This window comes from Pygoscelis adeliae, unplaced genomic scaffold, assembly GCF_000699105.1.
Source record: "Pygoscelis adeliae isolate BGI_AS28 unplaced genomic scaffold, ASM69910v1 Scaffold87, whole genome shotgun sequence".
NCBI classification, from domain to species: Eukaryota; Metazoa; Chordata; class Aves; order Sphenisciformes; family Spheniscidae; genus Pygoscelis; species Pygoscelis adeliae.
Window position 1 is genome coordinate 2,369,341 of NW_008825098.1, and position 18,638 is coordinate 2,387,978.

Below are 18,638 nucleotides of genomic sequence, written 5' to 3' on the forward strand. Positions count from 1 at the left end.
ATGCAGAACAATCTTGGAGCATGTGGATTGGATTCCTTTCAGATAAAATCAAAAGGGAAAGTGCACTCAGGGAGCTCACTGGGTATACTTCAGACACTAAAAGGTGTGCATTCTACAGGTCCAGACCAGAACTAGTTGGAAATATGCCCCTTTGAAATGTGTATTGTGTGGAAGGGAGTATTTAGTGCCAACCGTTTCTCTCTACTAAATCTTCTCCTATTAGACCCCCCCTCCTTTCTGATAGGGACTGTTTGTGACTCCCTTGGCATCTCAGGTGTACTGGTGTGATCTCAAGCAGAAAGCTGCTGTAAAGCTGCGCTGTTTTATCCCTACAGACCTATTGTAAAGGTTTCTAAGGATGTCTCTTTTGGTCTTGTGTTGAATGTGCCATGGGTCAGTGCATTGAAGAAGTTTATTGGTATAAAGAAGGCTTTTTGTCATTACTGGCTCATCATCCAGGTGCTCGATAAGCTGGCATCTCTGTTACTCCTCATCATGATCATGATGTCCAAAAAATGAGACAGTAAAAGAGGGAATGGTCAGAGAAAACAGAGAATCCCAAGAAAAGAAAGGACTGGGGAAATGTTCCTCCAAGCTACTCCTGCTTTAAACCCTGACTCTTTTTATATTAATCCTTTTCTGCTTTTATATGGGGACCTGAAGAGCACTTTTAAGTCCAAGTTTCCCATCAGCTGAACAGTTGATGTTGTAGTGAAGTGAATTGACGATTTTTGAGCTAAGAAAGTCTTGCATTAAAAGCAAAAATTTCACTTGAAAGCTTTTCTGAAGTTGCCTGGACCACAGTTGTCAGTCAGCTTTCGGCAGTCATCTTGATAGCACTGATTGTATGCAGCCTCTGCTGGTTAGTGATGTCTAGTTATTGCTAAGAGGACCAAAGAGATTCCTAATTGCTGTGAAGAGTGAAAGAGCCAACTAGGAAAGAGGGATTTCCCAATAATTTTATCCTGTATGTGAGGTTAAGACTGACTCCCGAACAAGTGTAACGAAATACATGGTCAACATTTCTTCAGTGGTGGTGCAACAGGGAGCAGTTATCTGATACCACTGCAGAACTTTGGAGGGAAAAGTAGCCCAAGAAGTGAAATGATTGCAGCTTCCAAAATTCAGCATGTCAGTCTTTATGAAGCCAAGAAAGGTAAGACGGCAGCTGCAAACGAGCCAGTGTTTGTCCCCTGCAGAAAGTAAGTGAATCTTCAGGTAATCTTCAGACAGGGTTTGACTTTGGATGAATTGTGAAAAAATGTTTCCAGGGACTCTCTCTTCTCTTTGCTTATTCCTAATAAGAAGGAAGTGTATACAGTGCTAAATTGTATGTATGACATGAAACAGAAGGGTCAGGAGAAATTATAAACCAAGAAAGGATTTTTGCTAGAACCCTATAAATTCACAAAAGAACAGCAGTTTATGTCAGGTCTTAAGTGGAGACTGGCATGCTGAAAGCTGAAGTTTGTTTTGAGTATACAGATATTGTACAAAAGAAATGATAGGCTGAGAGAAGATGGAATTTAGACTTGAACTGGAATGAAAGTTGAACAGATCAGAAGTATAAAGCTAAATGAGAAATCTAAAGCAGCAAGGGTGGAAAGAGCAGTGAGTGGATGACAGGACATATAAAAAAGAAACCAAAGCAAACTGTATCAAATAATGCAAAGATAGATGGGGAATGAGCAAGCGCTAACAATCAATAAGAAGTGATTGACTAAAGTGAATTGTGCAAGGCCTTGAGGGAAAAGGTCGGTCAGTACATTGGAAAATGGAAAAACAATATGATCACTGAGATCCTTTGGGGAAATATGAGCTACAGGCAGATGTGAAGACAATTGATTTGCTAGGGAGTAATGGAAAAGATCCAGCTGTAGAATGCTAAGCACCATGATATGAATGTATGAGGACTCATTTCTGTAGGTGATAACTGAACAGGTCAGCTCTTTAGCCACTTACAAATGTTGTTATGTGTTTACTTTATTTCTGGTATTTCTAAAAGAAAGGTAGACTTACTTTTATTACTAGAAAGCTGTATTTTGAGAAATTCCCTTGTGGTTCCTCAGGAAATTTTCTGCTCCCCAAAGAATGATTATTTATAATTTGTACTAAGGTTGGAAAAGTGAAACAATCTTACTGGCATCTGGGTATACAGCCTTGTACCCACACAGATAAAATGTGAATGCCTTAATTGTGGAATTGGCATTCATTATTTTACCTGCAAAATAGGCCTAACCTCAGATTTAGATACCCATTAGATGATACTCAGCTTCAGAAAAGGCTGTTCCCTTTCTGTGAAACAGCTTTGTCTTTTTTATCATTTACCATAAAGGCTTGTATCCCAGCACTAATTATCTGAACCAATTAGGGATGGGTAAGTGGAGCACAAAAAGATTATTTTGAAGCGTAATTGCTGTTAAACTTAGTAGGCAGACAGCTGACATATTTTGGCCCTGCTCAGAGGTCTCATCAAACTAACATATACGTACGTACACAGTGTTACCTGTATCCTTTATCAAACTAAACTGGAGAAAGGCCAGCACTTCGTAACAAAATAGATGGCATCCCTTCTGCAGATAAAGAAGATCTATCAGAGTATCTCTGCTATGCTATTCTTTCCTATAATGCTATCTGAAATCCTATTTTAGTAAAATGTGCCTATTCTGGGGTCTAGGTGTTGGATTAAAGGACAGTGTCTTAAAAGATAGACCTCAGATTACTTCCCTATTCATAACCCTAACAAAAGGGAAATAATCAGGAGTTAGAAGGCAAGGTTTTCAGATGTGTCTAAAAATATCATTCTTGATTGTGTTCCTGAGAAAGCAGTGTACCTTCTAGCCAGCTTTAAGGGTCAATAGATTTTAGCTGTTTCAAACCAAAGGTGGGAGTAAGTTGCAAAGCAGCCTGTCCCCTAGTGAGTCAGTCTTGCTGACAACTCACTTTTTTTTTTCCTTCTTTAATACCAAATGTGTCTGGCGTGAGTCTTTCTGCTGACAGCAGCTGTGGCAGCATGGCACAGCGAGACATGTGGTCTCTTAGATAGACAAGTCCCATGTAATTTAGAGCTGTACAGATCAAGAGCAGCATCATAAATTTCATCCAGGCATTGATAAGAGCCCTGTGCAGGTATTGGAGCTCTGCTGTCATACTCAGACTAAGATACGCTATTTGGTAAATTAGCTGCTGCAGTCCAAGCTAGCTTCTGTTACCAGACTGATTTAAGGGATGCTGTAACGTGGAGTATATTGTCTTGTGTCAGTAAACGTTTGGATGCTATTAATGATATGTATCCTGTACTTTGAGTAGGGCAAAGGCTGAGAATGCCCGCTACCAGCGTCTCTCCCCCTAGCCTCTCCCAATGCAGTTATTAAAGGACTTTTCAGTTATGTTAAACTTCATGACCTTCCAGCCATGTCATTTTTTGAACTTTGATGACTGTAAAGAATATTCTTCATCAAGACAATAGCTTCAAACATGGCCAAGACAAGAGAGTTTGGCTACTCACTAGTAGTTCCTTGAGGATGATATCTGTAAAAACTTAAACCCCTATTCAGCCTGAAATCTGAGCTTTTGGCCTGCCTGCCAGGTGTGCTTCCCTGAAGTATGACTTGACTCTAAAATGCTCCCCTCAGCTGTGTTCTTTTATATCTATGTAATTCAAAATGTAGCCACGTGCCACTTCTGTGTCCAAGCACAGTGTGCAATTTGTGCCAGGCCAGTTATAAGAGGCTTGAATTGTAGTTTAGAGATAATAGAGCCACTAGGCAGCTGCAGCTAGCCCCTTTGGAATAATAAGGAAGTTGCAGGACCATTTTATTAGGCAAACAAATTTTGGAGGTCAGCTCACAACCCTGGATGCCTCTGCTATCAGTCCTTTTGTTTTCAATGGTAATTTGAGTCAGCAGCAGGAGGATAATCTGTCTCTGTTGTAACAGCACGTCCCAGATTTTGGGCAATGTTTGGTGCTGTATAATCCTTTGCTGAAACAGAGGTGTGATACCTCTGTGCTGATACCATGGAGAAATGGAACAAAAATGCCGAAGTGTTCTTAGTGTGGTAGAACTCCAGTAACTCTGAAGTGGATAGATGGACTCTTTAATAAAACATTAGGCTTTAATAACTGAGAACTGCTGGTGCACGCAGAGGGCCAGACTTCAGTTTGCTTCTCCCTGGAGAAGAGGCAGGATGAAAGTATGCAGAATGTAGAAACTGGAAATAACAGGCTTGGGCTCCATCAACAGTTCTGCTCAGCGCCTAAATTACCTCAGCCAGGTAGATATTATTTCCAAACTAATCGGTGTGCTTAATAGTTTAGAAACTCTTTGGGACAGTCTTACTATGTGTCTAAAGCTCAGCAGAGTGGTCCTATCACTGCTGCCGCTGGAGCTGAAAATCATAGATTTGATTGCAGTAAAAATAATAACATGAATTGATATATAGTAAAAGATAAACTTAGTCCCAAAAAGCCTCTAAATGTATGCATCCTAACCAAAGCACTAATTGCTGAGTTTAAGTCAAATCTTTCTTCCAAGCCACAGACCAGTTAGGAACTGGTTAGTTGTCATAGCCTTAGATTGCCTCTGAATATACAGTTAAAATAATATGAAAGTATATGTATAAAGAAATGTCTACAGTTTCATGCAAATTATTTCTTAAATATTATTGATAAATTAATGGTAAATTGCTTTTTGCTGTTTTGGGATTATTTGAAGGCAGGATTTTTTTGTTTTACTATCAGATCCAATATGGCTACACATAAGAAGACTTTTACATTGTGTTTAGATGCTTTTATGATGACTCCATTAGGCTTCAATTATATCAGAGTGGTAAATTGTTGTGTACAAAAACATACCCAATAATACAAGAACAGGTGGGTATGCACCTTTGCAATCAAATCAATCTTTGCCTATACGTATATAGTAATGCATAAAACAATAGATGTGGGGGGGTTCCAGGGATTGCTCTGTTATGGGAGAGAAATAAATGTGAATGAAAATTGCAGCACCATTGGTTGCTAAGATGACATAAACACCAACTTCAAATATTCAGAAAAGGAAAAACTGTTCTTCATAGCTTTTAAAGGTACTGTCAGTTTGATACTTATTTGCAAGAAAAATTGTTCACCATAAATAAGAGTAATAGAAACATTTTGGAAACACAGGCAAAACAGGCCAACCCGCAGAAAGCTACTGTTTTTGACAGAAGAACTCAACCATGCAGGAGAAACTGGGACTGAGAATGCTTTTGAGAAAAACAAAGATAACTCTCAATGTATTCGCAAACGATAGATTCAACATAGAAAGAAGCATTATTTAAAGCTTGTTCAATAATTAATATATTTGCCTTGATCTGGAATTTATATATGATAGAAAACAAATGAAAGAAATTAAGATTTAAGTCAGATGTTTATATGTTTGAGTATGTATTTAATAATTTTCTGTGATTTTTAGAAACCTTTCCATTCCTAAGCCCTCTCTCACCATCAGTAAAATAAAACTTTTCAGCAGAGCAGAAAAGGGGATTTGCTTTGAAATCATATCTTAGAAAGGGCTTATGGTAAAAATTAATAACTCCCATGTTCATGCTGAGGAAAACAGGCTCGTTGAATGAAGCCCAGTGTGGTGGATGTTTTCTGCCTCTATGTTTCTCACAGCCTTTCTTGGGTCATTTATAGAGCAATTTATGCAGTTAGAGGCTGCCTTTCAGTCCCACTCTGCTGCACTCTCTGCTGAGTTCATACAGAATTTGCAAATACCCATACTTTAAGAGGATTAACTTTCATAAATGTCTATGATAAGCTTATGGTGGATTGCAGGAAGAATATGATGTGCATAAGTCTTTTTTCCTGATTTTTCCGCATTACAGAAGGTTGCTTTGGTTTTTTCCTGTATGGCTCTACTTTCATCCACATTTCTGCAGAGCACTCACACGTGTTTGACTTTAAGCTTTTGAATTGCAAAGAAGTCACTTATACACAAGCACCTTTTCAATTATGCCTCACAGAACCCAGTGGGGCTACTTCTGCCTTTACCTCACATTGTGCTGGGGAATGGTCCTACCATATTATGTGGGATGACTCCTGCACTTAAATGATCTGCTGAATTTATCTTAAGTGATCTTCCCTGTAATCCTCTTTATTTAATCTTTGACACTGGAACACCCTGTCTTTTCTTTCACATGGCAAGTTGGCCACATGTGCTTGATTACCTTTCCATTCCTTGTCATCTGTCTAACCTGATTTGCCCATATTTCTTATCCTCTTATATGTTGTGTGATCTAGGGATAAATGAGGACCTTTTTTGTAATGCAGTTTCAGTTCTTAGGCTAGTATTGCTTTAGCAAGACTTGAGGAAGAACTGAAATTTGTAAAGCAGCATTTTGCTTTTGTAAAACCAACTAAATTTTGGCTGTGAGATTCATTCCATGGGTAACCTTAGAAAACACATAAATCTTTCATAAGTTTTTCTGCTATTTTTAATACCCCAAATCTGTCACATACATTGTTGACTCAAAACATGTAGCAATTACCAAGTAATCAAAGACAGAGACAATTTATAATCCATGTAGACTGCAATAGGGATAGCTAAAGAGTGTATTTGAAAAGTTAGAATTTGGGGGCGGAGGGGAGGTTGGATGTGGCATGAAAGTTGTTCAGAAGCCATGGTGAGGCATTAATTGTTGAATCCACAAGAGACTAGAGAGGCTTCATTAAAATTTCTCAGTTTATGCAAAGGAATGCAATTTCAGAGTCACTTCATGAATTCAGTTAGAAATGTTAAATTGAAAGCAATAATGCATTCCAAAAGGTTTTGTGTAAAATATAGCAAATTGATGTATTGAAGTTACATGAATAAGAGAGAACATTGAAGTAAAATTGAAAACATCAGCACTGTGCCCAATTAAGTGAATAACTGTTACAGTAAATGTGTGTAATAGTTTATTATTTAAATATGAACTTAAATTTAAGATCAGTCCTTTCAGTGTGACCATCAGCAGTAGATATTTGTCAAAAGTAAGCCAACAAAAGTAACCTGATGGAAATGGAGTGTTACCCTCTATAATAGATGATCATTCCCAATAGGACTGCCCTGAATAGTCAAGGGAAGATGATCATAGATTTTCATTTCTTTTTAGCTTCTAGCTCATAGTGCTGTCTAAGTATCATTAGATATAGTTAATAATTTCTTATACGTCAATCCTACAAGAAAGGGTCTGGTTTTATTCATCCATTATTTTAATCATTACTGCTACATTTTAAGAACCTCACAGATAGGTCAACATTATATAAAACGTTAAAAGAACACATTCACCAAGCAACAAATACCCTTTAATAAATCCTCTCTCTTAGATATTCCAGCATTATAATGATGTTCCTTTTACATTTCTTTTAAGCTAATCTTCACCTACAGTTGTAAATTCTTGTTAAATGATCATTTTTCTGAAAGCCTTAGCAATTAGTGGACCTCCCTAGCCATTGCTTTCAGGTTAAAAGCAAGACTGTAAAGAGGATTCACGGTGAAGATGTCCAAAATTTAAGTGTTAAAAAGACCAGTACATCAGGCAACACCTTCTGCCCACATTGAACAAATAATGTCTATACATTGCTCCATTTGTGTTACTGGAATCTCATTACTGTAGTATTAAACCCTTATGAGCTACATGTTTTAGTTAATGCCAGCAAGCCAAGGCTTGCTTAATCTCTGGTATATTGCTTGTTCAGCATTTACAAATAACACTTCACGTGGTTGTTTCATGTTCCACATTTTAGGACAGATAGTGTGCAACTGCTGGTAGGAATCTGAGTGCTGGAGATGGTGGCTCTGGAGTTTGGTTATTAAATATATAGTAGTGATAATATAGATCCTTGTTATTCTTGGACTGCGGTCCATGGCTTTCATTGATTGTCAGGTAGACCTGACATTTAGTGAAAGAGATCTTGCTTGATGGTTTTTAGCTAATAAATTGCTAACCACTCTCACAGTCAGCAGGGGAATCCCTCATGCTCTTGAATATCCAAGTCTTTGATGTAAGAGCCACATTTCTTAATACTTTGTCTAAACTCTAGGGCTGTGCAATCCCAATACTGACTGGGTTGAAGTCCTGATATTGTAGTTATATATCACTAGGCATAATAAGAATATTAAAATGCAATTAATGTGGGAGGAAAATGTTACCGTAATCTAAACCGACTTGTTAGCACTAGCATTGACCTTCTCAGCAGATAAATTATTGTGGACATCAAAAGGTGGAAGTAACTACTGTCATCTTTGGTAAGTGGAGTGCAGACTGTAGAAATAAAGCTGTCATGAACTTCACATAGATTAGAATGCAGCCACACAATCCTTGAAGAATGATCACTGACAAAGCTGACATCTGAGAATCCAGTGCCTACCAGATTTGTTATTCAGTGTTTTCATTTTGTTAATCTGACAATGAAATGTTTCTTGTCTTTGCAAGACCCCTTTGCCTAAAGTGGCAGAAAAAATTTCGGTAGAAGCATGCACCTCATATGAGTTGTCTTCTGAAGTAAATTCTATGTGCTTAAGTATAAGATTTGAGTGACTTAAAATATGAACACATAATATTCCCAAAGTACGTGCTGTGGGCATACAGTATCCTAACTGTTTTCCTCAGCAAGGGTTTAGGCCTTCCTTTTTCTGAAGGGTGGTACTAAATAAAGTCTAGTCTTCACAGTGATAATCAGAAAAATTAATGTACTTACTTTTTGAGCTGGATTAGTTGAACTGCATTGAATTGTGGGTGGATTCTCATTCAGAATCAAAATAGCCTTTGTTCAGTGTAGCCTGTTTAACTTTCAAAATAAATTAAAGCAAATGAAATTAAAACTACTTCAATTCAGTAAAGTATGTCTACACATAGGTTCAGTGTAATTTTACCATTCTACACTGAATTCACATCTTAAATTCAGAATTAGTTTGCCTTAAAGGCATGAGAATATAAGCAGGAGTAAGCTGGGGAGATTTTACTAGCTTGTGATGAACATTGAATCTGTCTACCTTAGGTGTTCAAAGAACCTTTAGCTTCCTCAATGAAACATGGGCAAATGATACTTCTTTTTTTTTCTTCTCTCTTTTTTTTTTTTTTTCTTTTTCTGAGATCTCTCTAACAATCAAAGTACATCTCAGAAAAAGAAAAATTCTACATCAGACATAGCATACCCAAGTTTCTGTACTACATTCCCTGGCATAACTTCACTTAGCAGGCACATTATTATAGAAGAATTTTATTAAATCTATGCTTTCTTAAGCAAGGCAAGGTTGGTAAGGAAAGGGAACATTCTGCATCAAACTGGTACATGTGGGGGAAATAAAGGCAAGCAAGAAGTGAGAAAACTAATTGCAAATTAGCAATACTGATGCTGAATGGAAAGAGTTCTGTGCCGCTTAAGAGCACTGTGTGGTTTGTGTACCTCAGTCACTTGGGCACTTTTGGAAAAAACTCAAAAATGGCTGTGGTACTTGTTTGAGCAAAGCCAAATTGCTATTGTTCTGTATTCTGCCCATCACTAATTTATATTAATATTCTACATCCATTTAAGAGGAAAAGATGTGCCTGAAGTTATTTATGTCCTTGAATGTAATTGACTGTGAGTGTTCCATAATTTACGGTAATACAAGATACTGTTGATGTCTCTCAGGAAATTTCCTACCAGCCAGTCAAGATTTTTTTAACTCTGAGCTGCTTGGAATGATATCATTAATCTAACTAGGTGACTGCAATATGCTGGGTGATCCTGCGTGATGAAGAGCTGCTGCATTCCTTTGAGATGGGGGGCAAGAGCATTTTGTACAGGGTAATAGAGTGTCTGGAAAGGAGTAGTAATGATACAGCTGAGAAGTAGCAGGTGTGAAGAATAGCTTTTCTAAAACACAGGCTTAGTCAGAGCTCTGCAGATGCAGTTGTCAGTTCTTTTATATTTCCTCATTAAAATTCTGTGATTTGGTGAAGGATTCACTATTGCTCTTGGGCTTTTACTGGTACAGCAAAACAGAAAATAAAGTGGTTGCAAGCTATCTGTATGACTGGCGTAGCATTTCCAAATCCAGAATATCCTACACAAAAAATGTATGCCTTCAGTCCATCGTTTTGTCCATGAAGGAAGGCAAAGACTATGGAGTCTGTGTTAAGGAAATCTGTCTCTACTGTTGTAGTTACCTGGTCACAGGTATCACTGTCCTCACATAAATCCTTCCTGTAGACAGGTGGGCTGATGATGTAAACGTGTAGCATGTCCTTGTTTACATATAGGAAAAGCAAGAGTGGTAAAAATCCCAGTTTATCTCAGTGTATGAGGGTTTGTTCTTCTGGGATTACAAAACTGGCTGATCTCTGTGACCCCGTTGGTCACGACAACTTTGGTCTAAAGGCCATGTCCCTTTTGATTTAGTAGGACGAAGCATATGAGCTTCGACGACTAAATGACGACTGCAGGATCAGAACTTTAGAGGCAAGGTCTTTATCAGAGGGGGAAACCTCACCACATTTACATGAAAAGGAACTTTGCCAGGCTTTCATGTGGTGCCCCTAAAATGACTCCAAATGCCATATAAGTAATATGTTGGAAACCATATCATTGCCATGTTTTGTTGATCTGGGATTATTAACAATGTCCTCATTCCACATTATTTATTTCAGATCACCAGACTAGCTCTGATGTTAACTTGTCAGATGTCAGGGGAGCATCAGAAAAAACAGACGTCAGTTTTAAAACAGAGGTACTTTCTGAAACATTAGAAACTAACAAGCAGTCGATATTGGTGCTTCCAGGAAGAATATCGTGTGAGGTAAGGTTTTCGGATGCTAAAGTCTTTGGGATAACAGTCAATGATGTTCTCCTCTTCGTGCTACAGTCTCATTCATACTATAACAGTCTTGAAAACAAATAGCAGATAAGGGGCCAAAATGAGAGTGCATCGAGACTGCAATGGGATTTATTTTGCCTTTGTGTCACATCCACGCTGCAGCCAAAAGATTTGCAAATAAAATAGTTTTGAGACAGCCTCTGAGGGATTTTATCTCTGTTAGAATTATTTGGCAGCTTGGGTAGAGATATTGCTGTCATGTGGACCTTGTAGTTTAGAGGAAACATGTAGTCAGACACTTCTTGAGAGATATGGAGTGTCTCTTGGCAATAATCCATGACGGGTATATGGGTACATGCACATGTGTCCATATGACGAGTTACACAAGTGCTTGTGTGAGCATATACCTTGTCTGATTTTAAATTCAATCAGAAATATTTATACATACATATCTGCATGCATATCCGATGAACAGAAACGTTCATATGTGTTTGTTTTTAATCAGAGTTGCTGTGAGAAAATATGTGAAAATGTAAACAGAGGAAGTACAATATCCAGCACTGCATTCCTTTATAGAAGTAAGTGGCCAGGGTCAGATATGGAGGTTGCGGCGTACATGGAATGTCACGTATTTTGCTTGCTATCTGTCTTTCAAAGATGACTTACACACATTATTTCATTGTTGAGATCGGTACAGTTCTAAGGGAGCAACTTTCCCTCTGGTTCAGGAGGCAGTAGAGGGGTATTGTCTCACATTACATGCTGCTTCTGTCTTACTTTCCTGTCAGTTCACTGTAAGAGTTTAAATGAGTCTAAAGTATTTTAGGTTTTTCTTACGAGGCTGAATGTCATTCTTCTAGACTATGAAGTAGAATGGTCTCAGAAAATGTAACAATTCACCTACATGTGCATTTAAAATACTGTTTTAAAATATTGTTAGGTAAGCTGAATTCAAAATACTACATTAATTGTGTCATTTATGTCAATAAAATACTAAAGGATATCACTGAGATGGCATCATGTTTTGGTACTATGATTTTTTTGTATGAAGCTGTTGGCAAAGGAACTTTCCTTCCAACTTATGTTTTCATTTGCATTTTACACTTCCAGTATAATTTTCTGAAGGACTAATGAGAATATATTTTAATTTTGTAGAACCCTGGTGAAATATTCATTTTGTTGAAAGATGAAATAGATGATGAAACTTTAGAAATTGAATTCATAGCAGATAACCAACAAATTAGGACACAGCCAGCTTCTTGGAATAAGAAGGTCAAGTACGTAAAAGCCTTAGGTAAGAAAAACATTTTTTACCTTTAAGTAAACAGAAAATTTTGGACTCCTTTCGCTTTTTCTGATAAGTAGTTTCACTTCGCACTATTTTATAGGTGTTTCCTGTACATGGGTTTTGCACACAGAACATCTATTAATAATGCAGAGAAGCAAGGCCTTGTGATTTATGGGAAACTAGGTTCTATTAGATTGTTTTTGTGTGGTTAAATGGCAGGTGGCAGTCTAAAAATGTCATTGATTAGTCACAGATTAACATTCTTCAAAATCACTGCCATAAAATGCAAAGCTAATATTCTTTTCTTATTACTCTATTACTAAAATGTTTCATTTTATATTTAATGCAGTAAATTTGGTTATACTCCTCTGTATAATTCTTACTGACACAGGAAATAATTTCTTTGTTCATGTCCATGCCATTTCTCTGTATCATTCAGCTCTGCTGGTTTCTAATGATTTTTTTCAACTGCTCCATCACAACTAGTTGCCAACAGTTTCAATTAGTTAACAATAGTTTCTCTTAGGAGATCTGTGCAGATTTAAGGGCCACACCTATCCCCACTCACTTGATGTGAGTTAAGAATTAAAAAAATTTTCACCTAAGTATTCAGAGCGTAGCTTGCCACTGCACTGCATGCTGTGAATTCCCAAAGGAACTTATATAATATTTTATTCTAAAACTATTGCAGTACAACATTAGATAGGAAGAAATATATATATAGGCTACAGTTTTCAACAGTGGCTTCTTGGATATCCATTTGGGTAATTCTGTAGCCTGATTTTCATCCTCAACACTATCTTGAGATGATGGCCACGTATGGCCTGAGAGTTCTTTACCACTGTGATGGTGCAGGGAGTTTGTTTTTATGTGACTGGGAAGTACATGACCAACAGGAAACTTTCATCTGTAACTGGATTTCAGAGGAAGAAAGCTGAAATCCTCATTCACTGATCTTAAAAGATTCTTCCAGAATTATGCTGTGAGAACATTGTTGATCACAGGAAGGTTTCTATAGTGGATGAAGAAATAAAATATGAGCAGTAAATGAAATATTATTAAAAATTTGGCAGAGAGCTGCAGCCCAAGTTTAATTTTGTTTCTTACATCATTTGTATTTAATGCTTCTCTCTGTAGGCTTCTTTCTGTTTCAAAATCTGGAAAACTTGAAGTTTGGGAGTACCCTTTTTTAATAAGGGTCCAGCTCATCTGATGTTATAGGAAAAAAGTGTTTGGTGGGGTTTTTGTTTTGTTTTGTTTTGTTTTTAAACGGCATTTGGGCAGTTTCCATTTAAGTGATTTAAGGTGATGTTCTATTAATTTAGTTTCTTTGGCCCTATTATTCTTCTCCATTTTTAGGGTTGCCCATTTTTATCGCTCTTTTGTGGGCAGAGTTAGAATTTTAAGAAAACCGTGCTAGTGCTGGTATGGTACAGCAGGATGCCTGGCACAATGAATACTAATGAATTGTAAAATGTGCTCATAAAGAGGGCTCATGCTGCATACACAGAGCAAGTCATACTTAAGTAACAGACTATACAAATGCCTCTTTCCTTTGCTTTTACTAGGTAAACAACTGGAATGGAAGTAATTATACTGCAATTTCTGCAGCCTAATTAAAATCCAATTTTGAGAACCTTGCCTGCAATTAAGAAAAATGTTTCAAAAGATGAATAGCAATGCCACTATTTGTAATAAATGAACTTTTTCTTAATTTGTAGGCATAAGAGAGCTGATTATAGGTCATCAGTCTATCAAAGGGAAGTTGGAAATTTGAAGCATACTGTTTTCATCTCCTTTCTAATGTGAAGCAATACAATAGCTTTGTTTTATAAGTATTTTCTTTTGTCAGCTTTTTAATGTTAGACTGAAAGACCTGGATAAAAACTGACTACACTGAATCATCTGTGGAATGCAAATCCAGTTCATCAACTCTATGCATTTTCTGTGATATTTTCCTGTTCTTCTACTCATTCCCTGAGACCTCTGGTCTGGGACTGTAAAATATTTTCAGCTACTGTTCTGATTTGTGTTTTATAAGATTTTCCTGCTGGCCCTGTATATGTAAATGTCTACTGTGGGGGAGTCATTAAGACCACAGCGCAGATCGAGTACTATACTGCACTAGAAGAGATTGAGCACATTTTTAAGAAAGTGGCTGACCCAATAGCTTTCACTTGTCAGGTAAGTTGACTTCTGCATTCTTAATTAAAAAAAAAATAGTATCTAAGTGCCTAAATGAGCTAAGAGATAATACACAATCTTTTGATTGCACAGTAATGCGTAATGGCTCAATAATAGGCTCAGGATTACAGAGGCCTGTCTTTGAGATGTCTAGTTGTAAGCGAGTCAGGCAAGTGAAAACAAATTTTCTCTCTTTTTTTTGTTTCTGTTTAGAGAGTGATAATAAACATCCTTTCTGCTGTATATGCCCAATGAACAACATTCTGCATTACAGAGGATGAAAATAATAACAAACAGTAGTGCTGTCCCTCTCTATTTAAAGTGTTCTTTTTAGTATGTTCTAAAACCAATAGAAGCAAGTAATCTTAAATCACATTGTAGTTGGAGGATTATTATTCATTCACCAGCCAACGGGATTTTTCTGGCATAGCTTGTGTGGAAGACAGTAGGCTGCTATTCATATAGAGTCCATTTACAGCTGCTGAATTATCATTCATATGGTTTGCTGGTTGCCATGCAGATTCTTTGCATATATTTAGAAGAATTCAGGTTTTGAGCTGGGTTTCAAATCAGCACAGCAGGCTGCAGTGCTCTGCAGCGTGCCTTTTGCCAATGGCACGTACAAAATAATAAGAAAAGAACGCATCTATTAAGAAAGGACAGAATCTCAAGTATCATTTGTTGAATGGTGGGTAGCCCAAGCAGACTTGTCATGATGTCTATATTGTAATTGCAAAGCCAGAACAAAAATAATAGTCTGTGTTTCCATTGCAGACAGTCTCATTTTCCTGTGACAAATCTACATTATCTACCACCTAAGGCATTATACTCATAACGAAAGGATTAATAAAAAATGATGTATTGCATTATTAGTGTTCTACTAAGGATGGGAGTAGTTTCCTTCCAAGTACAAGTCACTTCTGTTCTAAGAAAACAGGCTGTTGTGCAAGAAAAATAGTGCAACTTTAAGTGTAAGTGCGTTCTTAAAATCTTTATAGTGTCCATCATTCTTTAGCCTGTATTTTGAAGGACATCAAAGTAAGCTTCTAACAGGTTTCATTTAAAATTTTATGCATAGGAAGTGTGCCATAATGATTAAAAAAATTATAATTAACATGGTAACCTAGATACCTACAACACACGTGGTATTTCCACTGGAGAATTATTTGTGTTATTCAGGAGTTTGACCCTTCATTTAACCAGCATGACTAATATTTAGTAAGACACATGCAATTCAAATTATATTCAAATGTAAACATAATTCTGTGCAGAGCAGTAGTGCACACCAGGAAATACAGCTGTAGTGTTACAACTATCGGGTACGTTTAACAACTTCCTCACCTTTTACTCATCTGGATAATACGCAAGGGTTTAAATGAGGAGACACTGTTTGCCTGCTCTTAATTTTATTGTTTTGGCAACTGAAAAATTAATGCTGAGAATTTTTATAACCAGGTAAGTTTTACAATCCACACAATACCATGGCTGCTCTGTAGGAAAGTATACTAATGGTAATTCTTTTGTAAGTGTAGTTGGAAGATTTGTCATCATATTTAATGGTGCCTGCTGGGCCATGGAGTGAGGTACACTAACTAGCTAGGTAGCTAAACTATTTCCACAAACTTTTTAAATACTTTAAGCTCTCATGTAAAACTGATTTAATGGCAATAAGATACATCGTAAAGATGCAATTTACAGAACGTGAATTAACTTAATCTTTAAAAGTATGTTCACGCAAGGAAAAACAAAACAGACATGATACTAATTAGAATTCCCATCAAGTAGCAGGAGTAGTAGTAACTTTTATTTAACCAGGATAATTAAAACCTTTGAGACTATCGGCTTATTTGCAAAAGTATCCTGGGGCAACAGTGGTTTATCTATGCAAAGTAACAATTAAACACAATGGAAAACAAAATTAAAAATAAAATAGAAAAGCTTATAGCAATTATTGATCAAAGCAATAATCATTCTGTTGTTCAAAGAAAAGTTCAAGATCTTTACTGATACTGAGAAGTATCTCCTTATTAAAATTCTGTGATGAAAGCAAATTGCTACAGTAATGTATACTAAAGATACATTGCTTTGGTAAAATGCTTTCATTGTTTTATATATTGTGTTGCCAGCCCTTCCAGCTACTTTGACATGCTATTATCATTGAGATTATTGTCCCCTTCTCCACTTTGTCCCCCAATAAAGCCAAACAGATAAACAAAACCCAATAAATAGGCTTACAGTTATCCATTCCTTTTACTGTTGGTCAGGTCAGTTCATATATCTTAGTGGGAGACCAACAAAGTATGGTACCACTGCACTTATGAATTCCTCTTTTTAGAGAGGGATTAAAGATTAACACTAGCCATGTTTTAGATTAAACGTATTCTAAGAATTTTAAAAATCATGTTTTTGGATGAAATTCTTTGCCACATCTAATAGATTGTAATTTTCTATGTTCCAAATTTGTCTGAATTGAAAAAGCATTTACCAACCTTAGCAAGACATTTTAAACAACCAAATAAATAATTAGAATGTAAGGAAATAAATAGAGTAAAAAATGAAACAAGCTTCTTTGCATAAGTTTTGAAAGAAAAAAAAACTGAAATTTTAAGTAAAGTAGGAAGAGTTGGGATCATAACAACTGAATCATAATGCTGAATGAACTTGCTATCAGAATATATGAGGGTGGGCATTGGCTAAAGACCATGATATTTTTTGTTGTCTCACTTTCATATAATTCTACCTTAAAGAAACTGTGTTAGGGAGTTTGTGTTCTTACAGTAATCCGGTGTACAGACTGATTTTAAAGTTCTTATAATTCATAATTAAATATTAATTCATATTTAATTTTTTTACTTTTCATCAACTTCTCTTTTCAACATTCTGCTGGATTTACATGCTGTATTGATTTTTCTCTCAGACATTCTACCAAATGCAACTATTGATTCAATTATTTAGTGTTGGGGTTTCCTGGTACAGATTTCTTAGGTTTTGAAAAGAAATTGAAACTAGGGTCATATCCTTACTACTGAAGTTGATAGTTTGAGTGACTTAAAATACCTAGAGAGATTCAGGAAGTCTTCATGACAAACTTTGGTTGAATAATGCTCCTATGATTCTAAGAGACTTGGTATCTTAAAGGATGTTTTTATCAAACAGGATTCCAGTTACAATGTATATTGAAAAAGAATGTTTTTATCAAACATGATTCCAGTTACAATGTATATTGAAAAAGAATGAAAATAAACTGCAGCCTTTTCTATGAAAACTTGTAAGAAATAGCTATATGACTTATGTGGTGATACTATGTATGCACCTTTACCTGATCCCCGGAGATACTTTCTTTGAAACCATTTTCAATATTTCAATCTTCTAAGCCACGTCAGCAGCTGTTATTTTAAAATGTTTCTTTCTTTTCCTCTAAGTATGAAATCTCTCCATATTCTATCACTGGCTAAAATTGTCAGAAATGCCTAAGTGATTTTTAAGCCTAGCCCGTTCTCCTTGGCAGAAGTAATCTAGCTATCGAACTGCATATAAAGTAGTGTCTGATATGCAAGAACTACTGAAGAAGTTAATCTTTATGTAAATGTAACCTTGTTAGTACTGTTAAACCCAGTGAGAAATACATGAAGTTACTGGTTGCGTATGCTGTGTTTCAGTGGCACACTTTTTCAGGGTTTTGTTAGCAGTTATTAAAGAATGCAGATCATCTCATTCACAAAAGTAGCAAAATATGTGCTTGGTCTTCTCCTTTTTCAAGGATGTTTTTTGGAAGCCCAGGTGTGGGCTTCTCTGTTGTTCACAGCTGTGTCCTCTTGCTCTGAAAAGGAGGCGAGGGAATGGAGATAGTGCCTACACCTGGGGAGGTGGTACTGAGCAAGGACAAGCTGCTGGTGCTGAGCTCTGGGACAGGTAGTAGCACTCGCAGAAGGACCGAGATTGAAGGGTAGAGCAGAGCAGCTCGCTGTGCTTCAGAGAGCATGGAAAGAACTGACTGCAAACTCACTAGCTTAATTCTGAGCGGCTTCTGGAAAGAAAAACTTGCCTGCAAGGACACAGGGAGAAAGTAGTGCTTTTACTTCTTTTCTGTCATGTTTTAAATCTTTATTCAGATAAAATGTGGGCTTTCTCAAACTCCTGACTGGCTCGGCGTTCCCTTGCAGTGTGTTTAACTTTAAATGTAGTTCTACTTCTGTTGGCTTTGGTGAAGCTTCAGCATGAACTTTAAGTGCATAGTGTTGCTGGGATTTCTTGGGAAGATTTTATGGGCCTATAGAGACCTGTGTAGGGTACTTCAAAATATGTAAATGCAGCATACTTAGAGTCTGTAAGTGCTCTGG

At 36.8% G+C, this 18,638-nt stretch overlaps 1 protein-coding gene across 1 annotated transcript in view; it reads left to right on the forward strand.

Moving 5' to 3' along the window:
• The window catches only part of BANK1 (B-cell scaffold protein with ankyrin repeats 1), a 260,578-nt gene that overhangs the window by 140,203 nt on the left and 101,737 nt on the right, over nucleotides 1–18,638 (forward strand). Inside the window, exons 5-7 of the mRNA XM_009327080.1 lie at nucleotides 10,660–10,808; nucleotides 11,982–12,120; nucleotides 14,156–14,298. Of these exons, the coding sequence (XP_009325355.1) occupies nucleotides 10,660–10,808; nucleotides 11,982–12,120; nucleotides 14,156–14,298 (431 nt within the window). The remainder of the gene's footprint in view (nucleotides 1–10,659; nucleotides 10,809–11,981; nucleotides 12,121–14,155; nucleotides 14,299–18,638) is intronic.